General features: G+C 44.7%; 1 protein-coding gene across 4 annotated transcripts in view; it reads right to left on the bottom strand.

The window, feature by feature from the left end:
* Positions 1-18,160, bottom strand: part of LOC125763378 (lateral signaling target protein 2 homolog) — a 113,870-nt gene that overhangs the window by 77,417 nt on the left and 18,293 nt on the right. For 2 of the 4 annotated variants that reach the window (XM_049426490.1, XM_049426491.1), the window contains exons 2-3: positions 10,179-10,808; positions 3,720-3,755 (exon numbers count right to left, since the gene is read on the bottom strand). In XM_049426490.1, the coding sequence (XP_049282447.1) occupies positions 3,720-3,755; positions 10,179-10,467 (325 nt within the window). In that variant the 5' untranslated portion in view covers positions 10,468-10,808. Of the gene's footprint in view, positions 1-3,719; positions 5,374-10,178; positions 10,809-18,160 lie in introns of those variants that run through there. The other 2 variants (XM_049426492.1, XM_049426489.1) reach the window with 2 other exon arrangements.

Here is an 18,160-nt window from a genome sequence, read left to right as displayed (position 1 = left end):
GTACGAAGAGGGATAATGATGAGCAGATTGAAAACTGATCGATGTGACGATCGAGCAATACAATGTAGGCAAAGTTGATGACGATCGGTCCGAATCGGGCGGTTCGTTTGCGGCTTGATGAAAAGAAAAAAACAAACAAAACGCCGATTGCATGTAGAGCGATCGATTAATCGAAAATGTAAACAAAAACCGTTTCACCTTCACCGTACGAAAAATAAAAGAAGCTGTTTAATTAAAGTGAGAAATATTCATATCGAGGTAAACCGTAAGGAATGGGGGGGCGGGGGGAGCGCGATACGGATTCTTCTGAACCAGATTGTGTATGAGGTTTTCCGTGTGAACCTACCTGCCATCGTACACTGGTTGGCAAGGCGCCAGCAATTTTCGAGGGAACGTGTGTTGTGTGTGTCCCGAAACACAATTTGAAAATCATCATATGCTTTTTGGGGTGAAAAAAAAGAAAAGACGATGACCGGGGATGAATGAAAACCTCACGACGATGGGAAAAACCCCGTATGCATCCCCTCGTAAAAGGGATTGGGATGGGTGCGTGTGGGTACCGTCGGGTCGATTGAATTAAATCGGAAATGATGTGGAAAAATTTAGCCAATTCTCAGTCATGCCAACCGTTGTATATGGGGGCCACCAAGCACTTCTTTACCTTACCCATTTCCTTAAAGACTTCCCACCCTTTCCCACCGAGGGATGAAATGTTGCGCTGCACATAACTAGTTCATAGTCAAAAAATGGCTTTTTTTGCGTTAGAAATGGGAACCAGTGAAGCTAATGGGAAGGCGCCCTATCAATGGGTTTCTTTTGTTGATGGTCAGAAATTGTGGCTTCTTGGTGATGTTTTCTCCCTCCTTCCCCCAAGAAAGCATGAATCAACAGATGTCCAACGTACATAATGAGGTGAACGAACCATGCAGATTACAATGCACGATGACCGTTCGGTTTTATTCAAACAAAAAAGAAACATTCTGCTCCTTTGCAGAATGGATCAAAGATTAATAATCTAATTTTTTATTAAATTGGCAATTCATTTGTTTGGTTAAAGCATAAACATATCATCCCTTTTTTGCCATTAAACGAAAGGTTCCTCTAAATGAGATGACCGTCTTTTTGCGTTTTTTTCTTCCTTTTTTCGACTGAAACTCCTTCGACCAGCAGGGAAAGCTACAACACAAAGTAACGACCGCCCGCTTGTCCTAGCGCGGTTCGTCCACACCGGCGGCATTCAAGAAGTCACTGATTTACAGATCGCGGCTGCAAATTAAACACGCTGCCCATCATTATCGTGTCTACTGCGGGAGGTGAATCTTTCACCAAAAAAGGGACCGAACCGAACCCCCCGAATAAAACGAGCAAGGCGTCGTCTTTTGTCGGTCATCATTGGGCGGTGGCGCTTGATGCCTTTTACACCGCTCGAGACCTGTTTTTTTTCTTGAAGATCTTGTGCACACCTTGCCACGCCGCGTCACGGATAGAGTCATAAAACTTTGCTTTAAGCAACTGTCAAAATATTTATGGGAACGTTCCTGTCTTTCCCGCCTCATCTCCCACACAACCTCCAACCAATTTGTTGATGTCGGTGATTTGGTTTGGCCTTGTAAGTTTAAGGAATTGAACGCTTTTATAGAAGAAAAAATAGCTTCCATCTTCTCCACACCTCAGGGTAATCTTGTCGTGAAATTAAGCTTCGAATCAAAACCAGACCGAACTACGGTCGGCAATGGCATAAATCATAATTTAAATTAAATGATTTTTTTAACTGCCCGATTGCATCGGTTACCGGCGATCACCGGCTGGCAGTAAACATCCATTTGTCAAAACACTTGCGCGAAATTTGTAGATGATTTTAACTTAAAAAAAAAACAGGATGATTTTTAGAGCCCCCCCCCTTTTTGATGCGATCAGAGAAATTGCCGATGCAGCGGCAAAACACACAGGCACCGACGTGTGCGCTTTTGTTGCAGATTATTACAAATTGCAACTTCAAATTAAATAATAAATGAATTCATTAAACTGTGATATTTCGCTGTGTTGTGCTGAGTAAAGAAGAAAAAGCATGCGCCACTAAAGCACTATCAACACAGAGTAATAACAATTGGACAAGCCACAACAGCACTCGATCATGTTTTTTTTTTTTTTTTTCATGTAACTCCATTTCCCGAGCGCCCGGGAAGTGCATCCTCATCGAACGTTGGCTTCATTTTTATTAGTTCCCATCGCAAATCGACTGCAACAACAGTGCAAGAGCGTTTACTATTGTGTGTGAAACCAAAAAGGGAGAACAAAACAGAAAATGGACAAATAATAATCACATTTAATATTCGCTTACTTGCTAATTTTGTATCCACTGGCAAATTGAACTGCTGCAACACGGCCTAAAATCAAGCGAAAAGGTGTGTGTGTTTATTCGACACGAAACGAAGGACACTCGTCACAGTCGTTAGAAGGATTTTCTAAAACAAAAACCCCGAAAATACTTGATCGCATCATGATTATTAAATTTAAATCTTCCTTAACTTCGGTCCATTAAATTGCACTAACAAAAAAAAACGAGTTCCTTATCCAAGCAACCGAGCGGTGGTTGTTTGAGAAAGGATGCAGCGCGGCCTAAAGAACGAGAATAAAGAGAAAAAAAACGTCTCGCGCGATCCTCACATTTTATTAACCGTGGATATTACGGTTCTGATACACTGGGGAACAGTAATAAGAGACAAAAAATTGAACAACTCACAGTAATGCAACGTAAAACCCGGTGTAGGGTGGATAAAATTTGGAGGAAAGGATACCACAGTGTCCTGGGTTGCGTTCCCAACTCCAAACCCTTTCCCTGTCCCCTTGTTGCTCGCTATTGCCGCCTGCGCGAAACAATCGATCGCGATGTTGTGATTAAAAATAATATTCACTCATTCTCTTTATCGCTCCATTCTCGGTTGGGGTTTGCTGGACGAACAAAAAAAGAAGCAAATCTGCACACTAACTTACGTGCAGCGACGAGTGCATTATTGGTGTATAGCGACCATGGTTAAGCTGGTTACATCCCCTGGTTTGACTGGGGATGTAGAAAAATTATACCCCTTTTGCTGCAAAACAATAACCCGCTGAACGCTTTTCACACGCGAAATCGTGTTGTCGCCCATCTCGTGTTCCAAAGCAAAACTCACATCTCCCCCCCAAAAAAAAACCATGAGACTCTTCGAATTCGATCTCGTGTGATGGCGCGACGCTGTATGCAGATTATTTTTCCTCGACCCCGAAAACATTATCGCATTATTCGCGATAAAGCGGCTTGGTATATTGCTTAACATAATCACTGCTCTCCCGATGGGTAACATATGACCTCGATTTTTTGGGGTTTACGTATTTTTTTCTTCTTTTTTCATGCGGTTGATATAGACGACAACGATTTTCCCACCAAAAAACAAAACCCCGAGCTCGACATCCTCCCACGAACGAGGATGTACCACGGTGTAATTGTGTGTCGTGTTGTCGTGCCAACGGGGTAAGGTTTCCCGCCTTATCGTGCTTTCAAATCTTTCGTTTTCCTTTCATTTTATAATTACTTTTTTCGATCGATTCCTCGATCATTTGCGAGCGATTGTTACGATGATCACGCGCGTGCGCGTCCGCTCACCTTTACGTTTCAATTTTGCGGTTTTTGGGATCAGTAGGCCGAGGATTTAATTTCACGTTTGACGATATTTACTTACCGAAGGATTTTTCGCGCCCTTCCGGCTCGGCAGGTTCTGTGAATTGAAAGCATGGGGAAAAGAACAGATTTAATATCGCAACCAGAGGGAAGCAGGGAAAAAGTAAAGCAGAAAAAAAATATAAAAGCAACCAGATCATGCAGAATAACATACGCTCGATCAAATCACAAGCGCGAGAAGCACTTGGAGTAATTTGTTTTTCCCATCCATCCCATTCATCCCATCCAGCCAAAGCCCAGATTATCGTACTGCCTGTCGAGAGGCAGCGAATGCGAGGCGCATACTGCAGGAAGTACCAAATTATCGTAATTATCGTCAACAATACGGCGGTAACAACCGCGCGCACAGCGCACAAAAATCTCGTCATCAATGCCGTCTTGTACCAGGGATGCTTTGCACGTTGCCATTCCGATGCCATCCGAGCGGCTGATCACCGTTCGGTCGATCTCGTTCCGCGTCTTCCGCCCGTCATCGGGAGCATATTCAAATATTAAAACGAAACTACCCAAAAAGCTTGTCCCGAGTTTGAAGTCCGGCCCAGTGGAGTTGGGAAAAGTCGTCCAGAAATTATTACTATCCTCTTTGCACTGAGCCTCAGACACCTATCCGAAGTCTGTATCCAGATCATGTTTCCACACCGAACCATCTCCCAGAAGACACCGTAAAGCAGACCAATCTCGACAAACCGAACACTCCCTGTCCCTGCGTGAGAACACAAACAGAAGCAATTTCCTCGCGTTTTGGCCGAGACATTCGGATGTCTTCAATGGATTCTATCACACCACCGCATCGCACACCCAACTTCATCACCTCCCAAAACAAGTCTCATCGGAGATAAATGGTGATGATGATGACTCGAATCAAATTTAAAATTTGAATATTCAACTCAAACGATGGCTCTGAATGTATTTCCTGAATGGAGCATGGGAGCGTGCACGGGGCAGTTGGGAAGGAACAAACGTTGGTACAAATGAATTTCGACAACGAAATTGAAGCGCCTCTGGGATCAGCGCCACAGATCGAGATCTCGCCATTCAGCCTGGACAACCCAACAAGATTAATACGCTAATTCCGCGTGGCCGCGATTTACAGCGATTGGAGCAGGGCCTGATGCCTTGATGATGATGCTACTAACCTCACATCGAACGTGCCTAATTTTGTTGGACAAACGGATGAAGCGGACGGATGGACCAAAAACCGTCTGGAGACTGCAATTATTGGAATTTTACACCTCTAATTTCACGGAAGCTCACCAAGTTTCACGTTACCGCGGGAGTGAACTCCCGCAAGGCGACCGATCGAGATAAAGACCTTCTTCCGAGACCTGCCCGTTTTCGGGTTCCCACCGCACACGCGAGGTGGGAAATAAATAATCACACACCAGTGGGAGCAAAATGGAAATGAAATTAAAATGAAGCCACTCGTGAGGGGTTTTTTTCCTCCTCTTTTTCTTTCCTTCAGCGTACGCCACCGTACACCGGACTGGAAATGATCATCAGTCATTTTTATTTTTGTTGGTTAACGTCTGTTTGAATCACTCACAAACACATCGGTGTTGTTAGCGCCAAATTAACATACGGATTTTACGGAGCGCGTTTTATTTTCTCCCGCAATTTTCCGACGTATGACAATCCGAAGGCGACAAATTAACGACCCGGGCTGATGCGACACACCTGAGCGACCAACTCGAGTGCCTCGAGGATCTTATCTTCGCCGGTGATCGGGTTTACCCTCGGCCGTCTTTGCCGGACAGTTTTGGGATGGCTGCGATGCGTGCGTGGCGGTTACGACATCCGAAAAAGGCGACCACAAACGCGGAAACACGACAGGCCTCCGTTTCCAAACCCCCGAGGTGGTAACGCAATTGTTACGACTTTCGGTCTCTTCGGCGCTGGACTGGTTTTATGGGCTTGTAATAATTTCTTCCACGGTGAAGAATCGGGTAGATCAGGTGGGTTTGAGTGGTGTTTCGCGCGTAAGCTTAAATTCTGAACACATTTTTTCGGTCCGTGTGTACTGTTGCATGTGTCCAGCAGCAGATTGCTCGACGATTTTATTTTTTTTCGGTAACAAATTTTATGTGTTTTTGAAACACGACAATGATAAACGACGGGGAAGTGAGAAAAATGGAATAAAAATTGTCAAATAGTACAAGCAATTATTTTAACCACCGTTCCGTGCCGGAAAACACTAGAAGCCGGAATTTGGAATAAAAGAGAAATATGGAGGAAACAATGTCCGAAGACACAAGGTCCCAAAAGGTCTACATCTTCCGCGATGAATTTTTATTAACCTCTCCAAAACCCACCCACCCAAGGTGCAATGGGTTTGTTGGACGGGAATGCCTCGTTACATCCGTTCCATCTGAATTTCATTTCAATTTCATCAGCACAGAACAGAACAGTGTCACCAATTGTCACATCTCGAAACCGAAATTTTCTTACGATCGGACAGGGTCATAATTTTGGAGGGGGGTGAAACTTCCCTCAAGTCCGTTTTGTTTTTCCGGTTAGCGTTTGCTTTCGTTTTTCAGCGAGAAAATCCCTCACGCCATAATTGATGGTAAGATGGAGTGAGACCCTTCCAACCCTTGTCTGCTCATTTGAATGTTACCCGTGTTCGTTCCGGCACGCTGATAGGTCCGGACACAAGGGCGAGGGAGGATGAGCGGAGGGGAAGGGGGGGGGGGGGGGGGGTGAAAACATAATTATGTGACAGCACGAGATCATTATCAGCGTGTGGGTCCAAACGAAAGCAGCAGTAATTACGGATATGTTTTCTTGTTCACATCTTTTTTATCTCTTTTCTTTGTCGTTTTTTTATTGTCAACCGATCGCTCGTAATGACATGCAAAAGTGTTGCAAGAAATGATCGTTTTCGACAGCTTGCCCTAAATTACCTTCCGGTAGAATTATTGTACGGAAGCAAGAAGACAAAAAAATAGGACCATCCAATCTTCATTAAGATTTAAATAAAACAGAGATAATTTGTTAATGATATTATAAACAAAAAAAAACACTATTTAATTGAAATGTAACAAAACACAAACAAACACGCAAAAAGTTTTACATTTTGTATTCTCATTTCCTCCCCCTTTTGGGCGGTGATACACCCCCAACGTGAAATGTTCGTCTTGTGTGGGCTCGATTTTTTTTTCTATTGTATGTTACTATCTTCATTACACCATAATTCTCCACCATCTTCTACGAACCGAAAAACACATCATTTGATTTATACGCAGCTCTGTGTGTGTGTTAAAAAAAATACACACAAACAAAAAATATTCCTTCGAACGAATATTCGTGCCTGATGCTTCACGTCGCACCTTGACAAAAACCTGTCCCTCAGAAGCGCCGCCAGAAAAGGAAAAAAGGGGAGAAGGGAAGGGCCAAGAAAGGGCAGACAGAACGCAGGGGTAAAGAATTAAGCGACCAAAACGCGATCAAGACCGAAGGCGCTAACCGCTGAACGAAACGCTTTGGCAAAGCCAGCCAGAAGCGGTAGAGAGACTAAATTAATTTTTATTATTTTTTATTCATTACTTTATTTATTGTTAAGTCATTGTGGCCGCATTGTGTGAATGGAAAGGCATGTGTGTGAGGAAAGGGTGCGGGATGTATGCAACAATTCCTCTTCGCCCTTTCCTCCTTTTTTTGCCCCAACCCCCCAAACAAACGGGGCGTATGTTTTATCCAACCTGCCCTGGGTTTGCAGGGTTGCACAGTTATGCATGTTTAACTAGCCATGGTGCATTGCGGATTGCATCGACCTGAGACTAAACCGACACCGTTTGCGGCAACACTTTGGGTTGCACTTTGATGCGAATCAGACAAAAAAACCCCCGGCTGAAGGGAGTAAGGGACGTCGGGCTGTGGGTATTTAAATTAACCGTCCCTTCCTTCACCGGTGAGCTTCTCATTTTCCCGAATGTAATGTGAGTTAATTATCGTTATTTTTGCTCGGCGGCGCTTTCGCGTCATTTAGCAAAAAGGGCTCTCTTCACTTGTGATGGGGAAGGGTTGGGGGGGGGGGGGGGGGGGTGAGGGAAGAGGGGCTTTCTTTTTCCTCTTTCCAATGTTACGATAGCTCACGCAGTCCTTTACCTCAAGATCGTTTGCCCAAGCGTGCTGCCGAGCCGAGAAAGTGTTATGTTTGTTTAAGAAGACGCAGCTAATAACAGCAAGCCTTGCAGCAGGGTGTGTGAGAGAGAGAAAGCTTTCCATTTAGACACGTTCTAGAACACGAACCCTGTGGAACGAAGCAGTAAAACAGTCTGACCCCGACTTCGAAAGCGTGTGTATTTGTTGCTTTTTTGTTCCCTCTCTTCACTGTCATAACGATATTTTAATTGCGCCCACTGTAAGACGATCAAGCTCCGATGGCAAGCAGCAAAAGGCTGTTTGCAGAGGCATGCAAATGATATGTTAAGCGAGTGCAGCACAGCGTGAATGATGCTCGTCCCTGATGCTCGCACCCTGATAGGCAACCCGTACCCGGGTGGGGGTTGAGCTGTATGAATTTTAAACGGTTTAGATTCGAATCAAAATCTGACACTACCGGTGATGCTCGCTAACTAACTCGAAATGGTGATCGTGGCTGCAGGCCGTACAACCACAACCGCAGGCTAATTGGTTACCGTGTGGGTTTTTACAACCCCATTCCGAGTGGTACGTGGAAAACATTTTCCCTGCCCAACGGAGATATAATCAATTTTCGGTTGGTGAATCTTTATGGGGGGGACCCCCAAAAACAAGTGGTCACTGCCAAACAAGAGTCGTCTTTAACTACCCTCGTCACCTGTCAGCCGTGTAGCAGTTGTTGTCCATCATTCTGCACCGGGAATTCCATACGGGAACCCCCACCCTTCCTCCCCTTTTTTTCGTTCCACCCCCCGTTAAAAAACACACACGTGCAAAACTGAAACGAGTGGAATGTAAAATTTATTACTCATTTAGACTCGGGAAAAGCGCAATAAAGTTTAATAAATCAGAATGTTACAAATTGCGCAATGTCGCATTGGACAAAACAAGCCTACCGTAACGAATCATGTCCTTCGCCGCCCCCCAAAAAGGATAAAAAAAACACCACACACAACCACACTTGTTGAAATATTTCCCACGGCCGGTAGGCCGTGATGGCTCTTTTCCATTCACTTCTCTCTTTAAATCCCCCATGGAGTGTGCTAACCTCATGCAGGCACGTATGGGGCGTGATCCTTGCCATATACCACGCTATTTAAATAACAATCATCACCACCGAAGCAGGCACAGGATAATATATGCACCCTTCTACACGAATTGTATGCGAGTTTTCACTCCCGAGTTACTTCCGACTTGAATTTTCACATCATCAAATCAAATAATAATAAAAAAAAGCGACCAGCGCTCAACATTGAATTCCTTTCAAGGTTTTACAAGCATCTTGTAAGGAACGTTTCCTTTTTCTTTATAAGAGAAAAAATAATTCAAAAAAAAAATTGTCCCCTCTTTTTTTTCGTGTAACCCACCAACTTAACAAACCTGTGGAATGAACTCCCGGTAAGCTAGAGCAAGCGAGTTGGGTGGGTTTTTAGGACTGGAGAGAGAAACCCGGTGAAAAGAGTAAAGAACATTATTGCCTCGATTGCCGGGGGTAACTTAACATAATAAACGATTTCTCAATTCCGATGATACGCTGTACGGGAAACACGCAATCACTGCCTGGAAAACCCTTCCATCGGTGGTGTCATCGGTTGCTAAATAAATCAAAGGGTTGTTTTCGCCCTCTATTTTGCACCCCTTTTTTTGAACTCACAGCTCGTTCCAATGCTTCACATCCTTGTGCGAGCTGCCTTATGCACTTGAAAGCATGAAAAGAAGTGCAAAAAAAAACAGAAGAAGAATAAAAAAAACCAACACTTAGATGAGATCTCGAACGCAAGTCCACCCGGTGCTTCAGAAAGGACTTCCCTTTTACTTACCCTTTAATGCGCTGGTTTATCCCTTTTTTTCTCCTTCCCTTATTGCTTGCTAGGAAATAATCGCTCTCTTAGGTGGAGAGTGTCACATACCAAAAAAAAAAAGAACGCAACCACACCAGCTTAGTTACCCAACAACTCGCCCAACACCAGATTGTTGTCGATGTTTTGCTGTTGCTGACACGAGCCAAACGTCAAACGTCAAGCGTAAAGGCGAAGAAGAATACCCTTTCGGGGCGAATTGTATTACCAAAAAAAAAAACCAACAGAACCCCGAAAGGGTTTGCCAGCACCCGACATAGACAGGAAGTCTTTAAGAAAACAAATCCCTATTTCTTAGGTCCCGTGTCCCGATCCCGGGGATCGTTTGTTGAATGACTTTAAAACGATTATTTGATAGACTTTGGAAGGAATTTGATAGGCACGTGGATCGTTTCCGGTGGGAAAAAACCACAGCAAACTAAGGTAAAGGGACCAAGGTTATGACACCAACCCCAGCTTACCTGTTTCTTCCGGCTTCTCGTAAGGTGGCGATTCATCTCCACCGTAAAACTGACGATAAAGCGAATGTCGCGAGGATGCTTTGAACTTTGACATGCTGAAATCTACCGCCCTGTCTGCGGCTTTTACACCAATCAGCTGATGTTCGGGTACGATTCTGTTCGATTCTGGTTCCGGCTGATACAACTGCGCCACCTCGAAGCTACCGGAACGATGCAGCTGATGATGATGATGATGGTGGTCTACGAGGGCCACTCCATGCGAACTTCTCGGAGCAACCAAAAGCGGCATAATCAGAACTGCACCACGGACGCGACTCAATGTCGCGATCGGTTGCGTCCTCTGTCGTTGTTTTTTATTTTCTTCTCAACTTTCGGAAAATCGACCACCAACATGCACTCACACACACACACACACGCAATATTGATTACCTTCGTACACTCACTTATCACTATAATTGTCACACAAGTTTTCGCGGCAACATTATTATTATTATTAACCTTTCTGGTTGCTTTTTTTTGGATGAAACACACACACACGTGGAGGACACGTTTTCCAGGACACAAGGGCCCAATTAGTGTCGGCTGGTAAATGGGTACTGCTTTGATGTCTTTATAATTTACTCATTAGCACTGCGAAGAAAGCGAACATAGGACGGTAAATATAATGAGATCTTCATTTGGTTAATATTTACATCAATCACAATTATAGACATTCGCGATGATATCTCTCGCAGCTCTGTCTTGGTGCTCTTGTGGTGCCCATTTGTTTCTTCAAGTCACTAAGTCATCATGAACCAACCAAAAAAAACACAAACATAAATTCGTGGCAGGTGACGCTGGGTCCCTTCCACGAGATGGTAAGGCTATTGACCGGTTAATCTTGCGGTAAGTCCTCGTAGCTAACCAAAAACGGAAAGAAATACACACAAACCGACGACACGCACCTGCTCTTCACTCAGATTGATTAGCATACAGCATGGCACGAAAGGACGTTTCGTCGTGGGCAAACATTGGGTAAGCTTCGTCCTTTATCGTACCGGTACGATCTTGATGTTCCTTAATTGTTCCGCTTGTTTCATTGCGCTTTCTAAGTTTCAAACGATTGGGTAAAAGAACATGATAACTACAGCGGTTGTACGGTGCCGAAACTGACACACGGGAGGTTCCACGTTTTCCTGGTAATACTGGCCCATGCTAGCTTCTTGCAACCGATCGTACCGTCATCGGTGATAAGCATCGAACGAGGCACGTCGTGTAAGCAGAACAGGTTTATTCATCATCGTCAACGTTACGTGTTATCAGCGTTTGCGGCTTACGTGGTGAATGTGTCACAATCGAACTTGACTTTATCAGTCGATTTTGTATTCCAATAAACAAATTACCGTCACATCAAACGAAGGTACGGCGATCTAATGAAGGCGCCCCCCTTCCATCAACCTCGCCACCCCTTCCAGAAGAAGTGTAAAAAAAACCTTAAGGCAAAACATCATAAATAGGGGATGATGGAGTGTATGGTGTATGCGGCGCAGCATGCGTTCGAGAAAATTATCGAAAAACACCCGAGCAGAATTACGATTCGATTACGGTCGATCATATAATAGCCACAAACACACACGTACAACACTCACGTGAACATCCATAAAACGATTTTCAACAGCAAAAAAAAATGAAAAAAACCAACCCTTTTTTTTTGGGGGGTTGGTAAGCGATCGTGAGAAAACGGAAGAAACGTGTTAGGAAACGTTTTGTGTGTAGATTTTTTCGCCAAAAAAAACCTCAACAAAGCATTCCCTACATGCGCATGAGGCTGTGGACGTAGAAGGCGTGTGTAAGTGGAGTAAATTTTGCATAAAGAATTAATAATTGATCAATCTAACAACAACCGATATTTTGATCAACTTCACACCCATTCTTTCACACCGTTGCGATTTGAAGAAGGAAGTGAAAAAAAAACAAACCCCATGCGATTGTTTGCGCTGGGCGCTGACAGAAACGTGGTGTTTGCCGACGTGAGAAAATGTGATATGAGACGAGAAAAAAAAAACGGGTAAAACATCATGTTTCTTTCTGCTTTAAATCATACTCGCCCTATTAATCGATTAGTGCCGGTCCACCCTCCTCCGAGGAGGGGGGGAGGAAGGTTGAGAACACCGGGAACGGACCGGAAATCGCCGGAAATCAACGGAACTGGTGTGCGGTGCTCTGTCCAATAATTGTGCCACTCTTGTGGTGCTTCTTCTTTACGCTTTTTCTATTGCTTTCGATCGATCCCGGGAGCGTGTAGGGAAGAAGCGATTGAGAGGGTTCGTCGTCTGCTCAGCATCAAATTTTTCGAAAACTTGATCGCTCATTTTCGGTATAGATTATTTCAATCCCATTAAAACAGTATTGCCCTATCGGCGGAAGTGTTGAGCGATCGTGATCGGATTATGCGAAAGATCTCCCCCCCCTCCCTCCCTCTAACCTCTTTTCTTCCTTCAAACGATCAACCCTCTATAGACGTCATACAATTTACTACTTGATCATATTTCTCATCACCCGTCTCAAACCATTTCAGTGGCAGTCCTCACTTCAGTTAGTGGCCTCACAATTTTTATTCTACCATTTCGTTCGGTCTTACACAACCACGTGCTTCCACGAGCGGTGGAAAGTAATTCTTAAGCGTTTTCCGTTTTTTTCCCATCGCCAGCGCAGCACCACCTGCAGGGTTTGTCCGCGTGGAGATTCCACTGTGGCATAATTGATGGCAATTATTCTAATTTATAATGTTTCATAATAATTGCTTCCCGAAATACAAAACACACCCCAACCAGAGCGAAGGAAAACAACAACCGTTTCGGACGTTGAGGATGCGGCAAAGGGCGCACAAACACACCCAAAGACACCGGAACATGGTTTCCAGATATGTTAATATAGAAACATTTCATTCACAAAATGAAACTCACCCGAAACCCGAAATGGGCCCGTGCGTAAAAGGGACTCGTCCGGCTCGTCGAATTACTTCCAGAGATCGAATCGTTCCGATCCTCATCTAAGACGCGATCCGACGAGGTGAAAATTATGAGCTTTGATCAAAATCGCGGGTCAAACAACATACCATTCTACCAGTCCCTCGCTCACAACCATCCGGAGCAAACGGTGATGATTGGCGTGTTGTGGGATGAATTTATGAATGCGGCGCTTTTCCCAGCCCAAGCGAGGCGGATCACCGGCAGACAGGTGGAAGTCACCCGTTGAAGTTATTATTTATATGCGTTTAGCGGAAGAAAACAGTCCCTTTCCCGAGGGGCAGGACCACCGCGGCAAACCTGAAACACCCCACGGGTTATGGTGTTAATTGAATTAATTATAAAGAGAGCCACAGCGGAACTGGCCGCGGTCGAGCCAGTCAATAAGTGCATTAATTACAGTATCGAGAGGCAAACGCATCCACACGCAGAGAATGGGGAAAAGCAGCAGCAACACATTAGGAGATCGTTCCCAAATTAAAATGTAGCCCCGCACACAGTAGCTAACGTTCGTCGACGTTTTTTGTGGTCTGTTTTTGGTTAAATAATTCGAGAGCCAAATTTAGAATTGAACGAGATAAAGATCCTACTTTTAGTTAATCTAAACGCACGTTCAGATATGAAGCGCGTGACGGAGCTAGTCACTTTGGACGGCGAGGTTTGGTTTTTGCTTTATCAAAAACCGTTTCCCAAGCTAAACTTCTCATTTGTTTTCCTACCACTGCTTGAGTGGCAAATGGAGCTTCGGGGGTAAAGAGGGCTTAAAACCCTTCACCTTCTCTCCATTTGCCTTTTCCCTACCACTTCACAAGCAGGAAAAAGGCAGCATTTTTAATCCCGCAAACAATCAAACGAATTAATCAATCACCAACCCTCGGCGTGGTGTGATAAGCGTATGCATTCATTGAGTTGCGAATGAGCGGGCGCTTCTCCGGCTCATGGTTTGCAGCTATCGGTGGCCGGGATTAGAGCCCATTTAGATAAGCAAAAATCCCCAAAACATAACCTCCCATCCTGCTGTACTTTTCGCGCAAAGATGTACTTTTGTTTATTTTTTTTACCATGACTCGATGACGATACAATGACAAGCATACGCGTTTACTGGAGAGCCTCCTTGGGGCCTCGGCCGAATGGGTCTTTTCTTTTTGCCATTTTGCCCCGCCTGGAAAGGTCTTCCCCGAAAGTGTCGATAAATCCTATTCGTCAATTCAAGCTGCCTGGACGGGCAGCAGTAGATTAGATGCGCGTTACAGTTTTCGCTTCTCATTATGGAATTTTTTTCCCCGCGGGCCTTCGACTTGACACGAACAATGCACCCAAATTTTACAAGTCACCGGTGCTCATTAGATCGTTTGCAGCAGTGTGTCAGCGGGGGCTTATCGCCGACCGTGCTCAGGGATGTGTGTATTATGTGACTCTTGTTTTAACATTTTTCAATTGTCTTATCGTCAATGAGGTTTTTTTGGGTATTTTTGGTGCCGTAGGAAATATTCACAATAGAAGTCTATCGCATACATGACGAAGATTATGAGAGTGAATAATATCCGTTTTGTATTTTCATCTGCAACACCTTACATTTTCTTCCTTAACGTTTAGAACATTTTTATAAGATAAAAAGTATCTTTTTCGAATTTTAATTGAAGTTGTAGTAATTTAAGAATAGATATACGAGGACCCACTTAGCACAAAATGAATTCTATGGATTAAAACGAATGAACTACGGATGAACAACCAATGGCAAATGAATTAATAGTAGCTTGGAAAACTTAGAATAGTACTTAGAGGACAAATTTAAGTATTGAACCATATATGGCACCTTTCAAAACCTTTATCTTAACACATGGTCGCTTACCTACTACGAAGCAATGATTCAATTTAGAGAATTCTTGCGGTCATCGATTAAAATTGACACCTGACTCATACGCACTGGCCGGTTAATTCCTTCCACTTGTCACGGCCAACCTGTCATCTAGCTGACACTGATAACACCGATGCGGCTTTTCAACCATTGGCCAAAAGATCACACTTCTCTTGCGCACAATTGATAGATCGATGGGGATGGACCGTATAAACGCCGTTTGAACTAAACCGTATCGAACCGAAATAGAACACACGAAATATGGTAAAGTGCTCCACTTTTTTTCTTTCTTACCCCCAATTTTACACAACGCCTTATCTACACCTGCAAAAGGGCAGTATTCAAATAAAAGAACAAACCCTATACCTTCCTAGCGTCTTGCAGAACCGCTGTGTACCAATTTCTACACCGTAGATTGTTTGCGTTGTTTGTTAGTTGCGCTATCAGCGCAGATAGGTGATAAGGTCGCAATCGGGAAGTTTTTAAAAATACTTGTCATTGCAATATCCATAGGAAGGGTTTTTTTTATTTTTATTATAGCTCTCCCTCGTTCCGTTTCCACATCTTAACCGATTGATTGATTTATACCACCGTCACAAGACGTCTGCCGGGCGGGGAAACTATTTATGGATGGGCACAATTAGACGAGTGTTATTTTCGTTCTTTATTTTCTACAAATCATGCAGTTTGTTACACGTGTAGCTTCAGCGAAGGGATAAGGGATATATACTCCACTGTAAAGGAATGATTCGAACTGTCACGTAGCAGCGATTCTGTTTGCTGTTTTCTACCGCTTCTCAGTACTCTTCTCTGTGCGGTGATAATTTTAAACGGCATAATTTGTCACCTCGTTGTTCGCCCTTACATACAACCAAGCTGTCAAAGATAAGCGTGCAACATTTATCAATTAAAGTTCAATCCATTACATTACATCATTTGTGTGTGCGCGAAGCGCTCAACAAGACAAGCAGAATGAAAATAAAAAAAAATAATAAAAAAAACCTTGACACAACACCGCAAGGCTCTAAACTATTCAAATGATAATTCAAATTTTACGTCAACTTGACAGCTAACAAGCAACAGCTAGAGGGGGCAAAACATAACCAAACCTCCTTTTCCTCCTTTTTCCCCAAACTCGCCCATACTCCAGGGGACTCAGACACTTGCTGCTCCAGATGGAAAAGTGGCAGGGGGAGTAGGCAAAAAGAGAGAAAGAAAAAAGCACGGAACAACCTCATCGGAACTTATGTACCTACACCGTTGCTCTGTGCGCCCAAGAACGTAACCGTATCTCATCGATTTACCCAATCGAAAGCACCGGGAATGCGAGCGACGGGTGGCAGAGTGGCGGGTAGGTTACGCGACGATGAGAAAAAGTGTTAAACGTGAGCCAAAGGAAGGGAAAGCCTTGCTGATAAGAAACGTTTGCCGCACCTTGAACGCGCGAGAAGGAAACGTGTTCGCGCAGTACTTTCATTTGCCACCTTGAAAAAAAAGTAATCGATATCAATCGTCGAACCAGGTCGTGCTGGTGCTGCTGGGGACCACCATGTGGCTTTCTTAATCTTACGCCGGGTTGAACATGCATAAGCTGATGTTTGCGTACACGTTTGATACTTTGTTACAGCGCTTAGGAAAGAAGCAAAAGGTAAGAACCGAGTGTGTGTGTCTGCAAGAGCAATGCCAGTCAGGTGTCGCTTCCAGGCGGAAGATTCGGAAGTTGCCGGTAAATGGACGTAAGAAGCGAAAGGGTAATCGCAGCCGAAACTTAATGCGAATGGTCTATTGATCCCGGCAGACAAATACAACGCAAACGGAACGGACAGAGTTAGAGATCTGCTCCAGATGTTTGTGCGTGAGTACTGCGCACCGAATTTCCGCCTTCGAAGACTTCATCTCTCCGTCCCCAAGAATAATGAAGCTCCAGATAATGAGCCCAGACTCCCCGAGAGCGTGATGCCTATGTTTGCGTGTGGAAATAGCGACGAAAATGTGGCCATGGAAATGACGTCCATTTTGTGGGGGGGAACGGGGTGGGGAGGAAAGAGAGACACACCGCTGTCGATGACGTAGATGACATCCGTCCGCTTCCGTCCGCTTCCTTTCACAAATCTATGACCATTACGCCAGAGGATTGGAAGGCGGACATCAACAAACAGGGCAGAGCAAATGAGGCGGACGAATGGCAGAACTATCCCTCCGGCTATTTGCGCGGATTTTTCCCTTTGGTTTCCCTTCGCGGCGGCATCCAAACATACACACACCAATCATTCGCCGTCCGCCGACCCGCACGGCGATTGTGGCCGGAGGGTTCACTCGCCACTTGAATGATCTCTCGCCCGTCCATCGTAATTCTCGTCTCTACTCCCTTTTTGCGCTTTTAACGTCCCGGGCGGCGAGCGGCCGAAGAAAGTGGCACTGCCGTCGGCGACGGATGGCGTTTGAGGTTGAGGCTGCCGTCCAAAACCGTCTTAGTAGAAGCTCATCGTAATCATTAGCCCTCTTCCTTAAATACCGGAGCGCGTAACACTCCCCAAAACAACACACGTCCACGGTGCTTGGAAACGTTGGGCGTTAGTTTTGGGTCTCTTTGCGTCGGAAGACGCAAAAGAAAAACAACATCAATGTCTTCGTCCTCGCTTCCGCTTTATTTCATTCCCCACCCCCCCTCCTCCCCTTCTGCAATGAAAGACCACCTCACCACCCTAGCTCCCCATACTCCACCCGATAATTTTCTCTCTTTTTCCTCCCTTTTTCTGGAGCCTTACCTTTAAGATTGGGTAAGCTGCCATCCGTCCCTAGGATGTTTTCGGTGTAGACAGGTGAAACGAAAACCTAATGGGAAACCGGAAGGATTCTGGCAGGGTAGGAAATCATGCGTGACGAAACGATGACGACAAAAAACCGCAAGATGGAGAAAGGAACCGTTGACGATCGATGAAAACGGAAGTCAGCTGATTGTGGCCACCGGGAAACTGAACGGCAACAACAACAAAAACCCCCCCAACGGCAGCAGGACGATACGATAGTAATGCGAATGCGAGATGGTGGTTTTTGGGCCAACACCAACCTCGGCCTTGTGCGTATTTTTGCCGCGTGTGTGTGTGGGTGTGTGG

The sequence above is a fragment of the Anopheles funestus genome, chromosome 2RL (genome assembly GCF_943734845.2).
Source record: "Anopheles funestus chromosome 2RL, idAnoFuneDA-416_04, whole genome shotgun sequence".
NCBI classification, from domain to species: domain Eukaryota; kingdom Metazoa; phylum Arthropoda; class Insecta; order Diptera; family Culicidae; genus Anopheles; species Anopheles funestus.
Note: the sequence above shows the minus strand (reverse complement) of the source record. Positions and strands in the feature narration are given on the sequence as shown.